This window comes from Coenobita brevimanus, chromosome 14, assembly GCF_032717465.1.
Source record: "Coenobita brevimanus isolate Jiangsu-jjx chromosome 14, ASM3271746v2, whole genome shotgun sequence".
NCBI classification, from domain to species: Eukaryota; Metazoa; Arthropoda; class Malacostraca; order Decapoda; family Coenobitidae; genus Coenobita; species Coenobita brevimanus.
Genome location: NC_136967.1, coordinates 17,879,634 through 17,904,760, shown reverse-complemented (window position 1 = coordinate 17,904,760; position 25,127 = coordinate 17,879,634). Strand labels below are relative to the sequence as shown.

At 40.1% G+C, this 25,127-nt stretch overlaps 1 protein-coding gene and 1 non-coding gene across 3 annotated transcripts; one reads left to right on the top strand and one right to left on the bottom strand.

The window, feature by feature from the left end:
* Positions 1-1,464: 1,464 nt before the first annotated feature.
* On the bottom strand, positions 1,465-18,218 carry LOC145389451 (uncharacterized). 2 transcript variants are annotated; one of them, XM_080264750.1, is made up of 6 exons: positions 18,086-18,218; positions 5,632-5,730; positions 4,886-4,998; positions 3,580-3,698; positions 3,287-3,376; positions 1,465-2,827 (listed from the first exon to the last, which is right to left on the bottom strand). In XM_080264750.1, exons 1-5 carry the CDS (start codon positions 18,089-18,091, stop codon positions 3,330-3,332), a joined length of 384 nt encoding a protein of 127 aa, XP_080120876.1. In that variant the 5' UTR covers positions 18,092-18,218; the 3' UTR covers positions 1,465-2,827; positions 3,287-3,329. The 2 variants fall into 2 exon arrangements, with proteins under 2 accessions (XP_080120876.1, XP_080120880.1); XM_080264754.1 differs by lacking the exon at positions 3,287-3,376.
* Positions 11,738-11,856, top strand: LOC145390545 (5S ribosomal RNA). The gene has a single exon (XR_013895690.1). It is a non-coding gene; the product is annotated as a 5S ribosomal RNA (ribosomal RNA).
* Positions 18,219-25,127: the final 6,909 nt, after the last annotated feature.

The window sequence follows — 25,127 nt, the reverse complement described above, 5'->3', positions numbered from 1 at the left end:
GCTACCTACAGCCTGTTAAAGCTGTAGGGTAGAGTTGTTACGTCAGTTGGGTAAAAAAAAAAAAAAAAGAGAAACGGTTCACGTTATAATTCCCCTGAAACTGGATCCATTTATTCCAGTCTTTTACTCACGCCTCTTGCTTGCTCAACTTCCTCTCTCGCAAAAATTCACTTACCGAAGGCCATTATCTTAATGTCCCACCAGGTCTACTTCACTCACATATCTTTAGTCTTGCCTCTGTGGCTATACAATCTAAGAGTCTTTTTCTCTTTGATTAGTGGATGGCGTTGCTGTGCATCTCTCATCTGTAACACTTGCTTTTTCTCTCTCTTGTCTTTGAAGCCCAAATATATTTCCCTATTGTTCTTCCTCCGCTGCTCTCATTATCGCTCTTTCCTTCATCTATATATCATTGTTACAATAACTCCTGGCGGTAGGTAGTGCTGACCATCATCTTCTCACTTAATGTAGTGCTGCATACTTCTTTTTTCATCTTTATCATTCTTTTTCTGTGTCTGCCCCTATCCTTCCCATTTCTCCCATTCTTCTTGTTATTTTTTTTATACTCTTCTGTCTTCGTTTAAGTGGCGTTACAGTGTGTGACAAAGCTAATGGTTTCCTGTATCCCTGGAAGCCATTTACAACACTGGGATGGTAACCATATAACCAAATACAAAGGTGATTTGGAGACTACTATGGTGTCCCTGTTAACTGTGTTGGAACACAAATGTAGACGTCCATCTGGGAACCAAATCTCCAGACTACTCCCAGCACAAGGAAACATTGGTTCACTGCATGGACCAGCCCTTCATGGACGATTGCTTCTCTGTGGTTTATCCGTCTGGTCAACCAGACAGACTGAGGTTTGTTTAATACTCATCATCATCATCATCATCATCATCACCATCCAATCCATTGTTGCCCCATGAGAAGTGTAATATCCCCGGGCTGGGCAAGTTGGTCCTGACATTTAAGATGAGAGTGACCACTCCCACTCATCCATGAGTGGCATTATGAGGGCAATAAACCCCAACCATTCCTTGGTTATAAACCTGCACGGCTCAATCCGATTAGAGCGCCTTAATTGCCCACTAAACTACCAGGCGCCATGCTTTGGTTATATGTTTACCAAGTGTAGTAAATGGTTTCTTGGGATACAGGAAACCATTTGGCTTGTCACTCAGTGTAGAGTCACATGCAGACAGAAGGAAGAGGAAAGAATGAAGAAATGAAAGACAGAAGAGGAAGGATGGAAAGAAAGAAGTGGCCTTCCATGCCAAGTAAATCGCAATCCATTCCTTTCCCTCTGCCATATTTAACTTTGATCATTCATATAAATAACCACACATTACCACACACTTTGTGCTCCTATCGCTTTCTACAAGTACCCTGTGCTCTAAAAAGCAATCCATCAACAACAACAGCAGAGCAGTAAGATGGGCAGAAGCAAGATGCTTCAAGAAGTAGAATGTATTTGGTAATTTTTATTCCATATTAGCATTGCCAAGAAAAATAAAGAAATGATAATCTATTACTTTATATTTGAGAATGTCATTCCTTGAAAGCCATATCAACATATTTCAATTACCAGGATTTCTTGATAGTGATAATGTAAGCATGTGAGAATTGGGAGGAAACAAGTCAGTCACATGATGTAAGCCAAGTAACTGTGGAGTAAATTAACTTTTAAATGGCAAGGTGAGAGTGGATGTGGGTATATTTTTACCTTATTTACTTCACAAGTCGCTGCCAAGTTAAACAAGCATCCATTAGCTCATAAGCAGAGGGAAAATAAACGGAAGAGTACTATTGCTCTGCTATTTGGAAATCCTCAAAGTCAATACAATAATAAGCTGAGAGACACTTGTCCGCTTCTCTGCCCATAGATTTTCTCTTTTATTATGTGCTACGGAAGAAAATAATGGACATTCTGTAAGTGTGAAGTAGATGTTGTAGAAGAGCAGGCAAACTTTATCTTGTGATGGTGCAGCAAGGTCTGCGCTAAGCTGGTTCTACAGATAGTTTAAATGATTATGGCTTTACTTTCACATCATAGCAACTGAAGCTGTAGGACAAAAAAAAAAAAATGTATTTGTACAGGTAATGGAAAGAATTTTTACTACAAGTGTAAATTCTGACTATTGATTCATGTGCGCTTTTTGTCCTGTGCATCTCGCTAATTTCATCCACACAGGATTGTTATTAGCTCTTTTGTTCTCAACCAAGCCACTCTTTGTCACTCCCCTTAGTTTCTATACATGTACTTTTCTTTAAACATTAGAAATGGTTTGGAAAAATGACATACTATCAATGCTGAAAATTATAACTGGTGCTCTTGTTCTAAAACCTATTACACGGAAAATTAATTAGCCAATGTTCTGAATGGTTTTCATGATAGTATTAGATTAAAGCTTGTCATAATAATAAGAGAGACAGACTTGTAGTGAAGGTTTTTTTTAATGTTTGAATTTTTAAATATGTGATATATTGGCAGAGAATAATAGCTATGATAACAGTAAAGAAATTGCCAACAGAAACTTATAGGTACAGGGCTACCTGGATGTATACATGCAAGAACTACCTAATGAAAGCTAAACAGTGGTCCTATTAGATTTTTTTTTTTTTTTCAAATTATTAACATAAATTCCTGAAGTGCCAGTTATGCATTTGTGGAAGAGTAGTACATCTGTGAAGAGGTCAAAAGTCTGTATTTGAGTTCAGTGATTAGGTCCATATCCATCATCCATGTTCAGTGACTGGGTTCGTATTGATGTCCAGTGACGTGGTGTCCAAGCCTTCAGTGACAACAGCTCTCAGGACTACCATTCTGTAATCAGAAGCAGTCCAATGTAATACTAAAGATAATCAAGATTAAAATTTGATTTGCACTATAATAACTTATTCTATCCGAAGACCTTATTTTTTTTTTCCAGAACCTTACATTCAGCATAGAGCACCCTAGTAGTGAATGGGTGTTTGAAGACTGACACTAGTGGTTGTTAAATGTGGCAGATCCAGAATAACTATGTCGCTACACCGTTTGATTATGCAAACGTCCCTCAACTTCTTCCTTACCCCCTCAAAAGGAGGATGGTAGACTGAAGACGAGCAGTTTTAACCTACACTTCACTGAATTTACATTTACGATGTGCCATGGGACAAAATAACAACATTGTGCATAATTGAAAATAATGTAGTTCTCTACTGTAGTTATATTCACAGCCACATTGATGTAACAGGATTCTTTCTGTCAACGTAAAAAAGAAAAGATGACTACTGTGCTTACAAGTCATTGCCACCTTGAGATTAGGACTGGAGGGTCTTATTTCTTACTTCTCAGCAGTTATAAAAGGACACAGTTGATTTGGTGGAAAATCTGTAGGAAGAAAACGAAGGCTATTTTTTTTTTTTTTTTCTAACAAGGATGATACATTTTTTAGGCAGAGACAATTATACAAACACGTGAAGGTACACCTCTCGCAGAAAAAAAAAAAAAAAAAAAGACAGTACAGTGTGAGAGACAGACAGACAGACAGACAGACAGACAGAGACAGAGATACTAAGGTGTTAAGTGCTTACCAAGGCAGCAGACACAGTATTCATAATCACACAAGCCCTCCTGCAGATCCTTGCAGAACTCTTCCGCCTCTGGCGAACGAGAAAAGCACGTCCCTCCTCTCGAGGCACATTCTGTAAGCCTACAGAGTTGAGGTGAAGGTTGGATTACTTATGTGAATAGTTATGAGTTCTTTTATTCATCATAGTAAGGGCTTATCGAAGTGGTATGTTTGGGCATGAAGACAACATTGTCTGTTGGCTACAACATACTCTGATTTGCCAAGCTGACAGGAAGGTTGGGTTACTTATGTGAATAGTTAATGGGTTCTTTCAGTCAGCTTACTAGTGGCTTTTTGAACTGAGGGGGAGGAGGTCAGACACAAAGATAACACTGTCCAATGGCTCCAGCACAATCAAACCTTCAAAGCTGAGTTGAAAGATATACTGCGAACCCCCTCAACCTGGATGATGTGCTCTTCAGTTTAGTCTTGTTGCCAACTGAGGATTTTACTGAGCTTGGGAAAGGCGTCTCATACTGAAGAGATTTATTAATGCTGTATCTAAACTCCCATTTCAAAATGTCCATTATAAGCTGAAGGAAATCTTGAGATGACGAGAATGAAATGCAAAAAGATGCTCTACGGCTCAGAGGATTGCGTAATTACTGAGTCCTTGAGCCTGATGATTTAGTTTTTGATGTGGGAGTGTCTCCTGAAGCGCTACCCTCCCCGCCATGCCCTCTCCTCCTCTGCCCTCCCCTACCCTGTCCTTCTCTACACTTTCCTTCCTTACCCTGCCCTACCGTCCTTTACCCTCCCTATCTGCCCTTTCATTCCTTCCCCGTCAGCCAGTCCCACCCTAAGGATAATCACATGGAAGGTGCTAGTGAAGCTCTGTATGACGCTTATAGCTGCGTAAGAATTCATGCACAAGGGCTCATATTCTCGTCGGGTAAGGAAGCTCCCTAACAGTTTAACCAAGCGACTTACTTTTTTGTTTATTTCACCATACTGTCCTCTTGTGTGTTCCATAAATCCTTTCAGTATTGTCATATTCTGCATAAATAACGTACAAAAGGATATTAACTAACCATATCCAAAATTAAATCGCTACGGAAAAGCGTCCTTAACCGACGAGAATACGGGCCAGGGTGCTTCACTAGCGAAGTCTCATAAGATCTCACATTTGCTCCTTACGTACATGAATCCGAATATCACTCACCCTTTGCCATAGCATCCAAGACAGTCGGAAGATCAAATATGAAAAACAAATCGCTTACGATGTGCTACGTATCGTCCTATGCCATCAGGAGTTTAATGACACTTACTCTTTGTTGTAGCAAATCCGTGGTCGTATGGGGATCGCCCTCTCTTCAAGCCTCAACACTGTGTCGTCATCCACCTCGAATTCTGCTTCTCTTTCTTCCATCGCCATAAGATTCTTGGCCACAAAAGAAGGGGTTATTGAAGTAAATAAATAAATAGATATATATATATATATATATATATATATATATATATATATATATATATATATATATATATATATATATATATATATATATATATGAGTCACCCTGGAATGCAAATCTAAGATCAAAATAGCAGCATTAAATTTGTGTTCAATCTATTCATCATCCTACTCGTAACTAGACACAGTTTATCTCTGAACTAAACAAGGTAATAAATGAATAAAATAAATGAATATGAGTAACTCTAGAATCAGAATCTAAGGTCTGACTAGGGGAGTTAGTCTGAGTTCATTCTGTTCATCAACGTGCGTAATTAGATACAATTTATCTCTGAACTGAACAAGCCCCGCTAGTAATGACAAAAACATCACTATAACTTAATCAAATTGTAAATAAGAAGGTTCACTGCAGATCCTGATCATAGTCTTGGAGGGAGAGTGTTAGCCAGAATGGACCCTTCCTCAAGCTGACGAAGCACGAATGGCTTAAGAGGGGGAATGTTTGTAGCAACTGATGTTTGTGACAGCCCAAGCTATGTAATGGCTGTGTGTGTGTGTGTGTGTGTGTGTGTGTGTGTGTGTGTGTGTGTGTGTAAGACTCACCACAGCCTGAGATACTCCCAACAAGATGGTCAGGCAGAGAAGCACTTTCATCTTGGCGGTTTGGACTGCCTTGTTGCTGTTCTGACTGTTGACCAACTTCTGAAATGATTTAAGGGCGGTATAATAGGTGGTGAGGATGGAGACTCAGACAGGCTAGAGGAATATGTGCATGAGATGGACGGGGAGAGGAGGAGGGGGAGCCCAAGGGTGAGCAGGGACGGAAGCAGGGGTGTTGCCCTAGTTGCCCGGGCAACATCCTTCTTTCCTGATTAGTTGTCTTCACAGTGGGAGTGATTTTTCCATTCCAACTAAATTTTCTGTTTCACTCTCTAACGATGCTCAGGCATTATTCTTGTCTTCTAGTGTGAATGCTTGTCATGTGTGTGTGTGTGTGTGTGTGTGTGTGTGTGTGTGTGTGTGTGTGTGTTTCCAGGATATGTGGACCATAAATTAACCTTGGATAGTGTATTTTAATGCTGATGATGATGCTCTGTGTAAATACTGTTGTTTATTCGGGAAGGTTTCTGTGGGTGGAAAGTTTGTGACACAATACTGGAACATGTACCATAAGAGGAACAGTGACTTAAAGCACACAGTGGCCTCTTTTATCACATGGAAACCCAGCAGAGAGCTCAGGATTTCATCGCTGTGATGGAACAGCGGAAACCTGCCAGTAATGCACAGTTGAATTCTGCCACAGCAGTGAGAACTGCTACAAACAGGAAGTTGTTGGAGTCTATCAATGACACAATTATTCTCTGTGGGAAGCAGAATTTGGCACTTCGTGGACGTGTAGATTCAAAATAAAAATATCTTCAAAGAAGCAGCCCAATATCCTGGAAACTTCATCTCTTTCTTGAGACATCGAGCCTGAGACTGTGACGATCAACTCACCAATCATTTACGGAAATACAGCGGGAATGGCGCCTACACATCGAGAACAGTCCAAAATGAACTGATTTCTATCATTGGTCCGCAAGTACAGTATAGTTTTACCACTGACATCAAAAATACTTTTCTCTATTTGTGCAGATGAGGCAACAGATGTAACCAACCATAAACAGCTCAGCTTGGCTGTGAGGTATGTGGATTCCCTCAACAACATCCAAGAAATGTTCATGGAGTTTGTTGAGTGTGATACTGGGACAACCAGACGTGCCATTGTTGACAAACTAATGTACACTATAACTGACAAACAAGGACTCGATATGGCGAATCTCCGTGGGCAGTCTTATGATGGAGCAGGCAACATGGCAGCAAACTTATTTTTTTTTTTATGACAGGAAGAAGGAACCAAAGGATGAGCCCCCAAAACGTTCCTACCAAGAAGAAAAAACAAAAAAAAAAAAAAGCAATACGGAAGAGAGCAAAATTCAAGATCCATTCATTTCGAGATGCCTGGACACACTGCGTTTGAAAGACTGGAGATCCTAGGAATTAGGAAATACAGACAGTGGGAGACAGTTCCAGAGTTGACCTGGTACATAAATGAAGGACTGGAAGTAACGGTTAACTCTTGCATTAGAGAGCTGGACAGAAAAGGTATGAGAGTTTGTTGCTAGACGCATGTTATGCGCCAGTCGTCAAGGCGGAGGGATGTAAGCAGACAGTTCAGAGGAGCAGTGACCACTGACGTAGCAAGAGAAAAGAGATAAAGAGACAACAGTGCGGCAAAGAGACAGAGGTTGAAGGGAGCCAGTAAGAGGAGGGGAGTTGATGAGACAAGTAGCCTCTGACTCCACCCTATTGAGAAGAGCAGTATGTGGGGAGCCTCCCCACACATGAGAGTTGTAATCTAAACAGGGGTGAAAAAAGTCCATGTATAAAGTCAACAACAGTGCATGGGTAAAGAAGGCACGGAGTCGGCTTAGCACACCTAATCTCTTGGACGCAGATCTTACAAGAGATGCAATATAATCTTTCCAAGATAAGTCCCGTGTAAATGAAACCCCGAGCATGTTCAAGGATGATTCAGATTGAGCTGGATATTATTAAACATTAGTGGGTACTCCTGTGGAAAATTTTAACGGGTTGATAGGTGTAAAAACTGAGTCTTTGATGCATTAAAAACAACAAGATTATTTTTACCCTAATTAGAGATACGAGCCAAGTCAGACATTTGGTGTGCCATAGCCTCAACCCTTGTTTGTTGAAGTAACTGCTGAGCGTGACATTGTGGAAACCGAATGGAAAGGTGAAGGGTGGAATCATCAGCGTACGAGTGGATAGGATTAGATGTACAGCTTAGAAGATCATTGATGAATAAAAGAAATAGAGCTGGTGATAGGACAGAGCCCTGAGGAACACCACTGTTGATAGATCTAGGAGAAAATCGATGGCCGTCTACAGCAGCAGCTATAGAACGACCAGAAAGGAAGCTATAGATGAAGGCACAGAGAGAAGGACGGAATCCATAAGAGGGCAGTTTGGAAATTAAAGATTTATGCCAGACTCGATCAAAATTATTTGAAAATTCAAGTGCAATGGCGATGATTTTACCAAAGTCCCGAAAGGAGGATGACCACGAGTCTGAAAGGTAGGTCAAAAGATCGCCAGTGGAACGTCCCTGACGGAACCCATACTGATGATCAGAAAGAAGGTTGTGATAGGAAAGATGCTTCAAAATTTTTCTATTATGAGTAGACTCGAAAACTTTTGAGATACAGGATGTTATAGCAATGGGACGATAGAGGGTTGGGAATGGTCACCCTTCTTTGGGACTGGCTGAATGAGATCAAACTTCCAGCAAGAAGGAAAGGCACAAGTTGAAAGACAAAGGTAAAAGACTTTACCTAGGCAGAGTGTAAGCACAGAAGCACAGTTCTTGAGGACAACTGAAGGGACTCCATCAGGCCCATATGCCTTAGTATCGATGCCGGTGATGGCAAAAAATACATCGGCTGAAGACATTTTAATGTCAGCCATGAGGAAGTCAGAGGGGAGAAGTGATGGAGGAACAGCACTGGAATCGCAAAGATGGAATTGGATTAGAAAGTCTGAGCGAAGGGAACTGCTCTATCAGTAGAAGAAATAGCTACAGAGCCATCAGAGTAGAAAAGAGGAGGGAAAGATGATGAAGTATTGTTATTAGAAAGGTTTTTGGCAAGGTGCCAGAAGGAGCGGGAAGAATTCGAGTTGGAGAGTTGAGAGCATTTAATATGGACGAAATTATTTCTAGCAGAGCGAAGAACTGACCTAGCACAATTCCGGGTAGAAACATAAAAATGATGTGATTCAGGGGTGGTTTGACTCCAGTACCTTTTATAGTCCCTCTCCTTGTTGCAGACAGCATTAAAACAAGTGTGATTAAACCAAGGCTTTCTTACATTAGTCAAAGGATATGAGAAAGGAGTGTATGCTTCCATGCCCGAGAGAATAACCTCCGTAATACACAAGGCACACTCAGATGGCTCCCGGCCATGGAAACAATAATCATTCCAGGAAAAATAAAAGAATTACTGCCTGAGGGCCTCCCAATCTGCAGCTCCAAAGTGACACATATAACGTTTCTTTGGAGGGTCCTCAGGCCGTACCAGAGCGATAGGACAGGTTAAGGTAATAAGGTTATGATCGGAGGAGTCCAACGGAGAGAAAAGATTAACTGTGTAAGCAGAAGGATTAGTTGTGAGGAAGAGGTCAATTATGTTGGAGCTCACTCCAAGGCGGTCAGGGATATGGGTAGGGTGCTGTATAAGCTGCTCTAGGTCATTAAGGAGAGAAAAGATGTAGGTTTGTTTCATCAGGTGGATCAGTGAAAGGAGAGGAGAGCCAAAGTTGGTGGAGAACATTGAAATCTCCTAGAATGGAGATTTCAGAGAAAGGAGAAATGGATAGAATGTGTTCCATTTTAGAAGTAAGATAGTCGAATAATTTTTCATAGTAGGTAGAATTAGGGGATAAGTAAACAGTGCAGATATATTTAGTCAGAGATAGACAAGAAAGCCGAAGCCAGAGAGTAGAGAATTTAAAAGAATCAAGTTCAGGAACACGAGAGCAAGATAGGTAGTTGCATACATTTACACAACATCCACTTTTGGCTTTGAAATGAGTATTGAGAAAATAGGAGGATACAGAAAAGGGTTTGCTATCAGTTGCCTCAGACAGCTGAGTCTCGGTAAGAAAGAGAAGGTGAGGTGTAGAGGAGGAGAGGTGATGTTCGACAGAGACAAAGTTAGAGGAAAAGCCGTGAATGTTGCAGAAATGAAGAAGTGAGTCAGGCAGTGGATCCAGGCAGCTCAAAGATTCGTCACCGGGAGAGGGACCGATGGTGGGAGCATTTATGTTCTTCCCCCCCGGGGGCTCCGAGGCATGGTGTGGGTGCGCCATTTTCCTTTATATTTTAAATTTTGAAAAGGAACTGTAGCGTGTACTGTGCATGTAGATTGGTGTTGACAGATAGAGGAACTTGAATTGGAGAGCATGTTGGCCTACTCTTTGTGTTACTGAAACACTGATATAGTTCAGCAAATGGGGATGGTCAGAAATTAGTCCTGAGGGCTGATGAAATGAGAGCTCTAGCTCTCCCTGTCATCAGCGTTCTATCCACCTTGGGTGTACTGCCCTGCTCTACTAGTGCTACAGTCTATTCGAGTTCTCGAAGCAGAGCCAGAGGAGATTTATATTCTCTGCAACTCCCATTAGTTCTTCTCATGTAAATGAAGGCTTGCAAAGTCATACCAGAGTCCAGTATGATGATTGTCATCTGTGAAGCCAGCAGATTTGTTAATAACTCTCCAAAACGCCAGAATCATCTAGAGGGCTTCATAATGAGGCCTGATGACTGCCAAACCAACCGTACCAAACAACGCGATGTTTGCAGAACACTTTGGATCAAATGTTATGATGCTAGGGAAGTTTTCCTGGATCTACTACCTACAATCATCGCATGCTTGGAGGATATGATGACCTCACCCAATGAGTGGAATAGGGACTCTATCAGTGCCACTCGAAGCTTGTGCCTGTATATTACACAGTTTGAATTTGTGTTCTCACTGACTGTAACCAGTAAAATGTTGTTGGCTACGAAAGGACTGTGTAAGAAACTACAAGTTAGAGCCACTGACATCATCCGTGCTTATGAACATGTCGATGATTTCAAACACTTGGTTAGTTCAGTGACGGTAGATGTCAATTCTTTCCATGAAAGATGCTTTGAGCAACCGACAGACATTGCTGGAACATTCGAACTGGACGTCAAAGACCCCAGGAGGTGTGGTAGACAGACACTCCGAAACAATGCTCCTACTGAATCTGTAACAGACTACTACAAACTCAGTTTTACCATCACACTACTTGACCATTTAGACCAACAGTTGAATGAGAGGTTTTCTTCAGTCCAGAAGAATGCCATTCAGGGAATGCAGAATGTACCTGCAGTTCTCCTGAAATCTGATATTGGAATCAAGACGTTAACTCAGCAGCTGGCAACATCATACAACCATGACCTCCAAGAGAAGCGTCACTAGAAGTTGAGCTTAGGAATATGAATGAGGAAATGGAAAGCATGGGAGAAAGAGGTACCTAGCAATCCACGAGATGCTTTGCCACTTGCAGATGAGGATTTTTTCCCAACCATCAGGATCATCTTACGCCTTGTATGTACTATTCCCGTGACCAGCTGTGAGAATGAGTGAAGTTTTAGTGCCATGCGTCGGCTGAAGACCCGGCTCAGGAGCACGATGACAAATGAACGCCTAACCAGAATTACTATAATGAATATCCACTATGGTGTACCCATCGATATTCCAAAAGCCATTGGTGTGTTTGCAAGGAAACACAGCCGACCAATGCAATTTGTGGATCTTCTCTCCAACCATGCTAGTGAGTGAGCACAAAATAACTGAATGTGATTAAGAGTCGAATTGTATGTTATTTCGTTCAGCACGTAACTTGGAACTCGACAGTTTTTGATTATTGTAATTGGCTTATTAATCTATTTTGTTACAGCCTGTTGAGAATTATTGTATGTTTTTATCCCGATGATGCACAAATGTAAACATACATTTCTTGTTTTCTATGTAAAGTATGAAGAGTATTGCACTGAACAAACCGCAGGTGTGTGAATTTTCATTCGAGCTTTACTTAATCCAAGAGTAAGTAAATAAAATCAAATGGGCCATACCACGTTGAGTACACCGCTTCCCGTCCGATCAGCGAAGTTAAGCAACGTTGGGTCTGGTTAGTACTTGGATGGGTGACCGCTTGGGAACACCAGATGCTGTTGACATAACGTTCTCCCTACGTGTCAAGTGGGGTTGGTGGAGGATTAGTGCCCCTCCCTGTAAAACAATTAACTCTAAGCCCTTGACCACCCCGTTTGGGATACATGGCGTCTGGCAATGAATGAATGAATGAAGTGGCTCACTACATTATTCAGTAACATTGTGAAACAGCTTCGGAAAAACCAAGGGGGTCCACAAGTCCCCTAAATAATATTTTAGGCTATTGAGAATAAAGGAATCTTGAATAATGCCAACAAAAATTTGGGCAACACCAAAAAAAAAAAAAAAAAAAAAAAATCCTGTGTCAGTCCCTGGTGAGGGAGGGATGGAGTGGAGAGGTATATGGTGGAGAGGGAGAGGGTAGACAAATGGCAGAGGGCAGGGCGACAAGGAGACAATCTGTTTGTCGCCACTCTTTGCAGAATCAAGGCATTTGGCAAAAGGTAATCTCGTAAAGGGTGGCCACAGGCAAATTGCCTCCATGGCGCTTTCCATGTGGCTGTTCTTCCTCCAGATCAAACACTGAAGATACTACATCTAATTAAAAAAAAAAAAAAAAAAAAAAAAAAAAATCTTGACTCCCTTTTCAAGTCCTTGTGCTTACACTCCAGAGAAGATTGAAACCCACACAATTTACCTCTCTGAAATGCCCAACTTCGATCACAGAATAAACCGCAAAAATCTAAGACAACCCAGAGCAGCTAAAAAAAAAACTAGACTGGTTGGCCCTATTTCATCACGTGAAAACTGAACCTATAATGCAAGGATACATTCAACCCTCACCTGTGTGGATGAGCTTCGAGGATATCGTTCTGGCTGGCGATTGAGCTTCCATCCGCCTCAGACTTTCTTATATCAGACCCCCAAAACTCTGAATTATACAGTTTTTCATTTCAAACTCAGAGCTTTCATTTTCATATCAAACTCAAATCAGTATTAATAAATTTTGGTTGAATATTAATTTTTCAAGCACGTATAATCACTGCCAGCAATTACCTTATCCATAAATGCAGGTTCAAGGTTAATTTATCAAACATGTAGATTCACTGACAGCAATTAACTTATCGTGATGAGATACCACCCATCTTCAGCTCATTAGATTATGAAAAACAGTAATAAATCTGGTTGAACGTTAATCTTTCAAGCATCAAGACAGAAAGACAGCAATTAACTTATCGTGAGAAGAATTCCATACATATTTAGCTCTCATTAAAAAAAAAAAAAAGGTCACTATCGGCAACTAGCATCGCCGTACGATGCAAAAAGTGTAGCTAATTAGTGAAGAAAAACTACCCATATCTGGGTCTCATTAAAAAGACATAAATATTGGTTTCAACAACTAGCTCGCCCAGAAAATTCATTGGGTAAAGGCTCGTTAGCGTAGTGGATAATTTGTCTGTCGTTCGTGTTGCCGTGTACAGTAAGTAATTTGATGCCTCATTAGATACATCTCTTAATCGCCCCTGTCTAGTGTAATGAGCTGTTTTGGAAATAATTTTTGTATACCCACAGTTGAAGCAAGAACTTACCTTTGTGTGTGAGATGGCAAGACTGATGCCCTCTCTCATGTTCGTTTCTTCCATCCTTCTCTTCTCGTTTCTCCTTCTTTCTCCAATATATCTCTTCCTTCTTTCCTCCTTTTCTCTCCTTCCTGTTTCTATCCCCCACCCCCCGTTCCTCCCCGCACCCTCTCTCTCTGTCTGTCTGTCTGTCTGTCTCTCTCTCTCTCTCTCTCTCTCTCTCTCTCTCTCTCAATCATCTCTTCCCTGCTTCTACCTGGCCTTAACTCCCCAAAAGGTATTGCTCCAGGTGTGACTCAACTAATGTATGGAGAGCAACAGGTGTAATTAGCTGGTCTCGCCAGGTGCCACAACCGCTCCTTAAGTTAAATACCGCTCTTAATTTGATCAGGGGGCATTAACTAGCTCATTAGACTGATTACACTGCTTGACCTGAGTTACCGGGCTGAACACTTGACCTCTGTAAACACTTGGATTGGCATGAGCGGATGTATACATGTGTGGGAACTATTTTACACATACATACGTTCACATAGTAACCTCTCTGTCTACCTCTCTATCGGTGAATCTGTCTATCTATTTTCTTTCGTTGATGATGATGATTTGCAGATGGGTCCTTTAAGGTGACGAGGTGATAATGATGCCGTGACGGGTATCTGTGGGCGTGACGTTAGCATCCAGTGCGGTGGGCAGTGTGCAAGTGTTTCTTTCCAGTGACGTATATTCTCTTCCTTAACGTCCGCCTCACATTCGCTTTCTCCCCACCTACGATTATCCAGTTCCCTTCTTTCCTCTCTGTACCTCCTTTTTCTGATTACTGTCTTATCATTGAATGAATGAATGAATTAATTAATTAATTAATTGACTGCTATGTAATTTATGTAGCCCAACGCCTTTCTGTCTTCACCAAAATGATATATGTACATTTTCCCCGACGCATATACTATGTACATTTCGGTCTCTAAGTACATATCTACAATTTTTTTTTTTCTGAGGGTCGTAAACACAGTTGTCTGCTACACATATAATTTTTGAAGGCACAGTACCTGGAAAATTTTGTCACATTCTTTTATAACCCTGAATAAATATTTATTTTCTGCTAATTTGATAGAGATTTATAATCGTCCTCTCTCTCTCTCTCTCTCTCTCTCTCTCTCTCTCTCACACACACACACACACACACTAACACACTGCCGCACCACACAGCGCCACATCACAAACATCACACAACACTCTGTCACATCACACATTGCCACACCTCTCAGGGCAGCGTATCTCTCTGGCATAGGAAATTTCTTAACATCTCTAACCTAGTGATTTATTTTGCACATCACACCTTAACTTGTATTTTACTGATGGACACTATGTTAGTATAAAAACCATGTAAAGTAGTAAACGAGATAATGTGTAATATGCAAAATACATCGCTATGGAAAAGGAACTATGAAGCCTCCTATTCCACTTAAAGTACCGTCCTTAACATTGCCATGTAGGAGACTTCCTGGTAGTTTTTCTTCAGCGTCTTATATATATATATATATATATATATATATATATATATATATATATATATATATATATATATATACACACACACACACTGAATATATACATATCGCCTTAAAAGTTACCCTTATATGTGGTCTATATTAATATGTTTTTAGTGTCGAGAGTTTATGGATCAGTTATTATACATGAGGATGAAAAGATGTAATAGTCAGAACAAATCGCTGAGGAACAAGCGTTACCAGCTTACGAAATTTCCAGAGCCATCTAGAATACGACCACGTGATGTAAGAACTTCGTTGCTCTTCTTTAGCGATATATATTCGATTCTTCACCTTGACATTCCCTTGCACGCCATTTTTATTATTTCAGCATCCACACAGCACACATCTGTAATATTCGAGAGGACACTCACGTGCAAAGTGTGAAATAAATCGTTAAAGAAGAGGCGCTGAGAATGTCCAGTTCCATCCAGAATAACCACCCACACTTCCCATTGCCACATCTTCTCTTAACCAGTTCCCACGGGCTTTCTTAATACCTTATACCATTATCGTGAGTGTCGTGGCATCTGTCATGTCCTGAGCCTGATAGTACCAGCGTCACACTTTTTTTTTCTTATGATGTTGCGTTTCGTAATTCATTGGACAGCGTGATTCATTCCAAGAGACAGCCAGTGAATATTCGAATTAACAGGTTTCGTGAAGAACATGAGTCATTTCAAAAGACAGTCAGTGAATATTCGAATTAAAAAGTTTTGTAGACAACGTGAATCAAAAGATAGAGAATATTCGAATTAACAAGTTCCGTGGACCACATGAATCGTCCCAAAAGGCAGTGAATATTCCAATTAAAAAGTTTCCTGAACACCATGAATCATCCCAAGAGACAGCCAGTGAATAAGTTACCCATGGTAGTGTGCGAAAGGGTGGTATGGAGAGTGATGAGGCTAGGGTAATGACAGATTTGAGCTGGTAGGAAGCATTTCGTATGAAGTAGTGTATGACAAGGGTTTGGCGCATCTGTTATGTCCTGGTGAAGTGATAGTCGTCTGGATGACTCTAACCGATATGTGGTATGAAGTGCCCAAGTGTGGATGTGCAGGCCTGTGAGGTGGTCAGGAGTCCGTGGGCTTGAATGATGAGTAAATGAGAGAATGGTTCATTCATTTCAGGTTGCTTTAGTTAGTTTCTTCTTATATAGCTTTCTTTTTTTCTCTCCCTCTCTTTCTTTGAATCCTCTCTCACCACATTTAAGGGTGGAAAAAGAGGTGTGGATGATGATAAGCAGGAGGAGGAGGAGGAGATGTCTGTTCTGTTAAATTTTTGTTGCACTCGGAGGATTTAGTTTAGCTTACGATAGATCTCTGGTACTGAGGGAGTTATTAACTCCATTAGTATGATGACGTATTACTGTATCTTACTGTTGTTATCTTCTGATTATGAAAGACCTCTCGTATGAATGGGGATTGTGAAGTCTAAAAGCTAACTCCTCCAGTTTGAAAGATATTCCCGAGGTGAATCAAATCGTCAGGAAAAAATAAATATAAACTAGAAAGTGTGTCCTCGTAGTGATATGGACTTAGGGTATACTCGTATTTCATTCAACCAGCTCGAAAGTCTCTTGTAAGCTGATTAAAACTGTCTGGGAATAATAAAAATAGTAATGATAATAATGGAAGTAGTAGTAGTGATATTGGTGGTAGTTGTAGTAGTATTAGTACTAATAGTACCACTACTACTACTACTACTACTACTAGTAGTAGTAGTAGTAGTAATAATAATAATAATTATTATTATTATTATTATTATTATTATAATGATAATAAAAGCAGGCCGTCGTAGTTCGGCGACTGAATAAAATTGTACAACAAAGAGCCTGCCATACCAACGAGCATACACGTAAGCACAGGAAGACCACTGTGTTGTGTAGCACTTTGTAAACCAGATGTGGTAAACAGTGAACTGGTTGTCATCACTGTTATGAGCATCGTCGTCGTCATCGTCACCATTCTCCTCCTTTACCTTCCCCTCCTCTTACATCTCCTCCTCCTCATCATCATCATCATCATCATCATCATCATCATCATCATCATCACCATCATGATCATCATTATCCTTATCATAATTCTCCGTCTCTTCCTCCTCATCCACATCCTTATCATCATCAGAATTCGTTTTCCCACCGTATGAAGCATAAGGTGGGACATGCAGAAAAATCTTATTGCTGTTTTTGGAACGTAAATCAAAGAATGTGAAAGCTCCAATTTTACCTTTGAATGTCCCTTAGAGGCAATGAGATTGTTAACACGACACGTTGGGCTCTCCTTATGGCACTACATGAATAAACTGAGGGCAACTGCAGATATCACTCTCTCCCCTTTCATTAACCAGCTCATTGTCAGGGCAACTTTACTATTGTATTTCAGGTACAACAACCAGTTTTATTCAACTGAGAGTGGGTCATACGAACCCGACCGTGTTAACCTCCTCAGTACGATAACTCTTAGATTCTATTCTTGTTATTCCCAGATGATCTTTAGCTTTGGGGAGACTTCTTGCAGTGAGGAGGCTACCGTAATAACAGTGTCCATTAACCCCTTCATTAAAGTGACGCTTAAATAATATTTCATCCTGGTTACCGTCTGACGATATTACTCTGCTTAAGGAAGACATCTCGCAGAGGGGCTACAAACAAATTCCACAGATGACTTCTTGCCAGGGACGTCTTTGTAACTCTATCTTTGTTACCGCCAGATAGTCTTACTCAGCTTGTGGAAGACATCTCGTAGTGAAAGGGTTAATCTACGGCAAGCAGGGAATGCATGGCAAACATTGTTTTTCTCCCATGCAATGACGGTAAATTCTAGAACTGTAAATGATACACGAAAAGGAATGACAACTTGGGAAAAAAAAAAAAAGAAGTTATTGTAGTAAAGGTTTGAGTGCTTGCTTGCATTTCTGTGTGTGTGTGTGTGTGTGTGTGTGTGTGTGTGTGTGTGTGTGTGTGTGTGTGTGTGTGTGTGTGTGTGTGTGTGTGTGTGTGTGTGTATTTTCTATGTAAGTGTGTGTGTATGTCAGTTACATGATAGGAGTGTATGTGTGAGATGAGTGTGTACGGCAGAAGAATAAAATGTGAGTCCATAGAGGTACGTATGTCAGTGTTATTGGTAGAGGGCCTAAGAATTATGTCTGGATAAGATCTTACCTTCATGTATAACAGTACACCACTCGCCGCTCCATTACAGTCGTATCTCCTAAACAGCAGATTTATAATACGCGGCTACTTCATGCAACAGTTTGCAGTATCACCAGCTCGTGGAAATTTCACTAAATTTGCGAATGCAGCCTCAGAAGTGATGCTTTTCCGAAACCTCGTGTAATATGCGCCGCCATTACCTCAAGCCCGCGCATCTAGCCGGGTGTTAACCAATCGTAGTGAAGCATTGAAGCATGACAGTTACTAAACCAATCATATTCATGCATAACACTTATTGTAAACCAATCACAGCTCTTCCCTTCCGCACTATGCATGAAGGATGCGTGCTCTTGAGCGGATCGTCTCCCTGTTGTTGGCCTGCTGTTCCGGTGGGGTGAGAGTTTTTTTTTTTTTTCCCCTCGTGCTTCCTCCACCTGCTCAGTGCTACCATGGCCAATCATAACCCTCCTGAGCCTACAAAATCTTCGAGGGACGGGAAGAAGAAGAAGCCGTTGGTAACTTACACCCAAAAGTTAGATGTAATAAGGACGACTGACGGAGGTGAGTAGAAAGCCAAAGTTGCTCACCAGTTCGGACTCAACAAGGTAATTCTTTACTAAAGGGGCGCATCGATTCCACCTGTATTATAACAAACTCATCACGAGTTAAGTAATTTTGGCACATATGTATGTTTATGTAGATAATGAAAGTATCGGTCTAAGTACTGAGCCCTTGGGAACACCACTAATCACATTACGCCACTTTGATTCCTTTCCGTTTGTCTTAAATCGCTGTCTTCGGTCTGAAAGCCAGTCTTGTAACCATTTCTGCGTATTTGCATTTATTACACAGGCTTCTGTTGTGTTTACGAGACGCTTGTGAAGAACTGTGAAATGCTTGCTGAAAGTCGAGATAAATTACCGGTATATCTTCTGCTCTTGAGTCGTCATATGACTAAGGTAAACATAATGGAAGAAGTCCAATAAGCTAGTTAAGCATGAACGACGATGTCTGAATCCATGTTGCGAATATTTAATTATTTTCTTCTAGATAATTAACTGAGGAGGAGGAGATGGAGGAGGAAAAAAGGCTAGGGAGAAGACGTATGAGTGTGGAAAGTGGGAGAGTAAGAGGGAAGATTGGGTGGAGGGAAGGAAAGAAGAGAGAAGGGAGCAAACAGAACGAAAGAAGGGTAGGTAGGATGAGGGAAGAAATAGAGGATGGATAGGAAGGAGGGAAAGATGTAGGAGAGACAGGGAAGAATGAGGAGGTGGAGAGAAGGGTAGGCATGAGATGAGGGAGAACGGGGTGATGGTAGGGAGGAGGGGGGAGGAGGGATGGGTAGACAGAGGGAGAGAAGGGAATGGTAGAAGAATGAGAGGATGGACAGGGAAGGAGGGATGGATAGAGAGGACAGAAGGTAAGGGAGCATAATTGGAGGGTGAGAAGGGAAGGGGAAAAGGAATGTGCAAGGAGAGTGAATAGGCGAGGCAGGGAGTAATGGAAAATGGAGAGAGAGGAGTAGGGGGTAGGAATAGCAATGGTGAGGGAAGATGAAGGGTAAGAGGCAATGGCAAAGATGAAGGGATGGGAAAGGAAGGCGAGAAAGAAGGGTAAAGATGAAGGGATGGGAAAGGAAGGCGAGAAAGAAGGGTACACTGTGAAAAAGAATACAAGAACGGTTGGCGGAAAGAAAAGAAAGACTGTGGGAGAGATGGGGGGGGGAAGAGAAGAAAAAAAAAACAATGACAAGGAGAATCAAGAAGAGGAGGTAAGTGAGAGAGATGAAGGAAATGTGGAAAAGAGAGTGACGAAGAGTATGCATGGAAAAGCAACAAAAATGGAAAGTACAGTACGATATAGGTTGGGATGAAGGGAAGACGAATCCAGGGAGATTAAAAAAGAGGAGGTATAGAGAGAGAGATGAAATGAAGGGCATGGAAGGGGGGGGGAGCTGAGGGACAGACATAAAAAAAAAAAAAGTATAAAGATAGATGGGAAGAAAGAGGGGGGGACGGTGGGTGAAGTGAGGGGAACAGCAATAAATAGCAATGGATAGGGACAGTGAAGGGATTGAGATGAAGAGAAGGGAGGAGAGAGAGTGTGAAAAAGGGAACGCAGGGAAAAATGATACAAAAATGGAGGGAGACATGAGGGAAAAACTGAGTAAAAAGTAAAGGAAAGAGGAATAAATAGAAATGGGTTGGGAGAGCGATAGAGAGGTAGAAGAGAGAGAGAGACAAAAGGAAGTGAGTAGAAATTAGTGAAGAAGGTAGCGAAGAGAAGAAGAATAAAAAATGGAAAGAGAAAGAAGGAAGGATATTGGATTAGATGAAGGAAATGGGAACGCACTTAATTAATAAGGATGAGTGAAGAAAGGTACGTAAATGAAATAGAATACAAACAATTAAGGAGAGAAGAAGGAAAGACAGATTAGCACTGAGTTGAGAGAATGACGAAGGGGAGGTACAGAAAAAGGAAGAACTAAAACAGGGAAAGGAAAAGGGAAGGGAAATAAATAATAATCGGCAGGAGTTGAGGAGAAGGGGACGCAGGGAGAGGCAAAACGAAAATGAAGAGCGAGATGGGGAGGAGGGAATGACAAGAGACAGGAGGGGTGGGAAAGGGGAAACTGAGGAAGGGAGACCTAACACGGACGGAGAGAAGAATGGAAGGATGGAGAAGGCGAAGGAAAGAGGAACAAATGGTTACAGATAAGGGTGAAAGAAGAGAGGCGTGTGAGGGGGAAAAAAGTATATAAAAATGGAGAGGGCGAAGGAAGGAAGCAAGATTACCAGTGCATAGAGTGAGTGATGGAGGACAGGCACAGAAAAAGGAATAGCTAACGGAAAGAAAGAAGAATGAGAGGGGAAAAAACAGAGTACAAAGGGGTACAAAGCAAGGGAAACACCAACAGACCTTATGGTTCTTTCGAGGCTGTTTGTTACAGAGTAGACTATGACTATGAGATCTAATTCTACATGCTGAAGGATTAGGATAGTAATGCAGGAAGGCTCCCCCCGCCCCCAAACCATCCAGTTAAAACTGGCAGGAAGTGAGAAAAACCACCATGCAGCATGGAAAAACTGAATTCAAAGGAAAGACTGCAAAGAAAAAGTTACATTCTATAATACTTTATCTATAAGCTACAAGCTTCAATAACCTGAAAAAGAAAGTAGTAAAGTAAATTGAATAACCAAATAAACAAATAAATAACGCATGACATTATGTACGAGTACGTTGAGTTAACGGGGCTTCTGTTGACACAGCATGGAAATTACACAGTGCACAGTGTGGATGTTCAGGGATGGTGCGGCAGCCTTGCCTGGCGCATTTAAGGTAGCAGCAGTCAATCAGGTCCCAGCTCTGTTCACTTCACTGAGACAAGGAACTTTCCTATGCGGGACAAGCACAGAAGTTACCTGGTACGTTAAAAAAATCTTGATTGTGGTCACTTCACTAACAGGGACCCTCAGTGATTCACAGCCCATCACAGGTCGAAAGTAAGAGTAGTGACCAGTAACTTAGGGCTATCTGACACGTAGAAGTGTCTGATATGTAGGAGTACTACTGGGCCTTCGGAGAAGGCTGTGAAGCCTATGCCCGGAGTCGAGCATATATATATATATATATATATATATATATATATATATATATATATATATATATATATATATATATATATCAACAACTGAGGTGCCCGTGGGGAATCTTATACTATATATCCAGCCAAGGAGAAGCAAGATGATTTTCCACTTCATATTTATTTCAGGTGACTAGTTTCGGGATGCTTATCCCATCTTCAGACCTAAAAGCATTTAAAACACATATTGCAAATTACATAAAGTTTTAAAAAACATTTTAAAATATCCATAAGAAATCCAAAAAATTACCAAAAAAGCATGTGACAATGACTGATTACTATAAAAAATGTATTTTTTTAAATAACAGACTCGAGTAATAAAAGTGAGAGTGTTACCTCTGTGAGTTGGCAGCTAACACTGAAAATCCTGAACACAGTGTTTCATAAAGAAAAGTGTCATAAAGCTTCTGAATCGTCAACAAACCAGTGTGAAGCAAAAGAACCAAGTAAAGAATCAATGAACCAAGTATCAAAAGGCTGATTCATCGATACAAAACACTATAATCCTAAGGTATACAACTTTGTTGATGATTCATAGTTATTTAATGAAGGCTTAAGTTTGTGAATGTACAAAGACTCCAAAATTCGCAGTTCCATTCTGTCATTACTACTATGTAAAATACTGAAATTATCCATATTACAAGTATGGCCCATATCGAAACAGTGGTTCCTAATCTCTGACAAAGTTGGGTTAGACAGTGGCAAAGATGTTCTATGAGACAAGCCTCTGTGCTCACACACACGAATTTTGAGGTTCCGAATTGAACTCCCAATATATCTAGCTGTACAGCTAGAACAGGCATATAAATATACTATGTTTGAGCACAGTGGCTTTGGGATATTATCTTTACATCGAAAAAATGAACCTACAGTAAAAGGATTTACAAATACAAATCTAAATGAGATTTGAGGATAGACACGCTTGAGTATTTTCAAAAGCTGGTTCCTAATATTATAACTGACATGACCATAAAGGAAACCTGATATAATGTATGTCCTTAGCTGCAGTTGCTGCCTTCCTAGAACCACATAATATCTGGTTTAAAAAATCTTTTACCATCCTAGGAAACAACGTAGTAGGGTAATTATTACTGGTGAAGAATTTACTCAGGAAATCAATTTCATCATGAAAAGATGTCCAGTTCAAACTAAGTGCATAGCATCTATGAAGTAAAGTCCTTACTGAATTCAGCTTATATATGTTAGGTACAAATGATAAGAAATTCAGACCCAAACCAGTGAATGACTCCTTCCTGTAAACGGAAGTACCCAAGTAATTACCATAATTGGTTAGCTGAATATCTAAGAAAGAGAGCAAGTTATTATTCTCAATTTCAACAGTGAACTTAATATTAGAATGCTTAGAATTCAGGTAGTCTAGAAACTTTACAACATGATCAGATTCTTTGAACAATAAAAAACAATCATCAACATACCTACGGTAAAAAACTGGTTTAAAACTTAGAGGACAATCTGATAACCATTGTCTTTCATAAAAACATAGAAATACATTAGCTAATGTGGGGCCCAGTGGGGATCCCATTGCCACTCCACATTAGCTAATGTATTTCTATGTTTTTATGAAAGACAATGGTTATCAGATTGTCCTCTAAGTTTTAAACCAGTTTTTTACCGTAGGTATGTTGATGATTGTTTTTTATTGTTCAAAGAATCTGATCATGTTGTAAAGTTTCTAGACTACCTGAATTCTAAGCATTCTAATATTAAGTTCACTGTTGAAATTGAGAATAATAACTTGCTCTCTTTCTTAGATATTCAGCTAACCAATTATGGTAATTACTTGGGTACTTCCGTTTACAGGAAGGAGTCATTCACTGGTTTGGGTCTGAATTTCTTATCATTTGTACCTAACATATATAAGCTGAATTCAGTAAGGACTTTACTTCATAGATGCTATGCACTTAGTTTGAACTGGACATCTTTTCATGATGAAATTGATTTCCTGAGTAAATTCTTCACCAGTAATAATTACCCTACTACGTTGTTTCCTAGGATGGTAAAAGATTTTTTAAACCAGATATTATGTGGTTCTAGGAAGGCAGCAACTGCAGCTAAGGACATACATTATATCAGGTTTCCCTTTATGGTCATGTCAGTTATAATATTAGGAACCAGCTTTTGAAAATACTCAAGCGTGTCTATCCTCAAATCTCATTTAGATTTGTATTTGTAAATCCTTTTACTGTAGGTTCATTTTTTCGATGTAAAGATAATATCCCAAAGCCACTGTGCTCAAACATAGTATATTTATATGCCTGTTCTAGCTGTACAGCTAGATATATTGGGAGTTCAATTGAACCTCAAAATTCGTGTGTGTGAGCACAGAGGCTTGTCTCATAGAACATCTTTGCCACTGTCTAACCCAACTTTGTCAGAGATTAGGAACCACTGTTTCGATATGGGCCATACTTGTAATATGGATAATTTCAGTATTTTACATAGTAGTAATGACAGAATGGAACTGCGAATTTTGGAGTCTTTGTACATTCACAAACTTAAGCCTTCATTAAATAACTATGAATCATCAACAAAGTTGTATACCTTAGGATTATAGTGTTTTGTATCGATGAATCAGCCTTTTGATACTTGGTTCATTGATTCTTTACTTGGTTCTTTTGCTTCACACTGGTTTGTTGACGATTCAGAAGCTTTATGACACTTTTCTTTATGAAACACTGTGTTCAGGATTTTCAGTGTTAGCTGCCAACTCACAGAGGTAACACTCTCACTTTTATTACTCGAGTCTGTTATTTTAAAAAAAATACATTTTTTTATAGTAATCGGTCATTGTCACATGCTTTTTTGGTAACTTTTTTGTATTTCTTATGGATATTTTAAAATGTTTTTTAAAACTTTATGTAATTTGCAATATGTGTTTTAAATGCTTTTAGGTCTGAAGATGGGATAAGCATCCCGAAACTAGTCACCTGAAATAAATATGAAGTGGAAAATCATCTTGCTTCTCCTTGGCTGGATATATAGTATATATATATATATATATATATATATATATATATATATATATATATATCCATCCTAGTCTGTGCTTATATTATATTTGCATTCAATAAATTGATCCAGGCTCTGGGGAAGGAAGCGTTTTATTCAGGAGTGAATATATTAAGCTGGGGGTTAGACGACAGATACTTATGCAAGTGACATTTAAAGGCTAGTACCTTATTACAATTTGCCACATTGGAGGGCAATTTGTTCCATACATTCACAACTCTATTAAAGAAGAAATGCTTAGCGTCATGCGACTGGAAACGTTTGCCCGTATTTTATGCCCATTGCCTCTAGTGTAATTTGAGTGACCAACTGTGAAGCATTAATCGACAGCCATGTTATCATGTTCTTTGAATATTTTGAATACTTGAATTAAATCTC

Excerpts from the sequence above, each read along its gene's own strand:
- LOC145389451 (XM_080264750.1), bottom strand. Across the intron at positions 4,999-5,631 it reads TGGGAGTATCTCAGGCTGTG|AATCTTATGGCGATGGAAGA; the intron begins GTGAGTCTTACA and ends TTTGTGGCCAAG. Across the intron at positions 3,699-4,885 it reads CGGATTTGCTACAACAAAGA|GCTTACAGAATGTGCCTCGA; the intron begins GTAAGTGTCATT and ends TCAACTCTGTAG.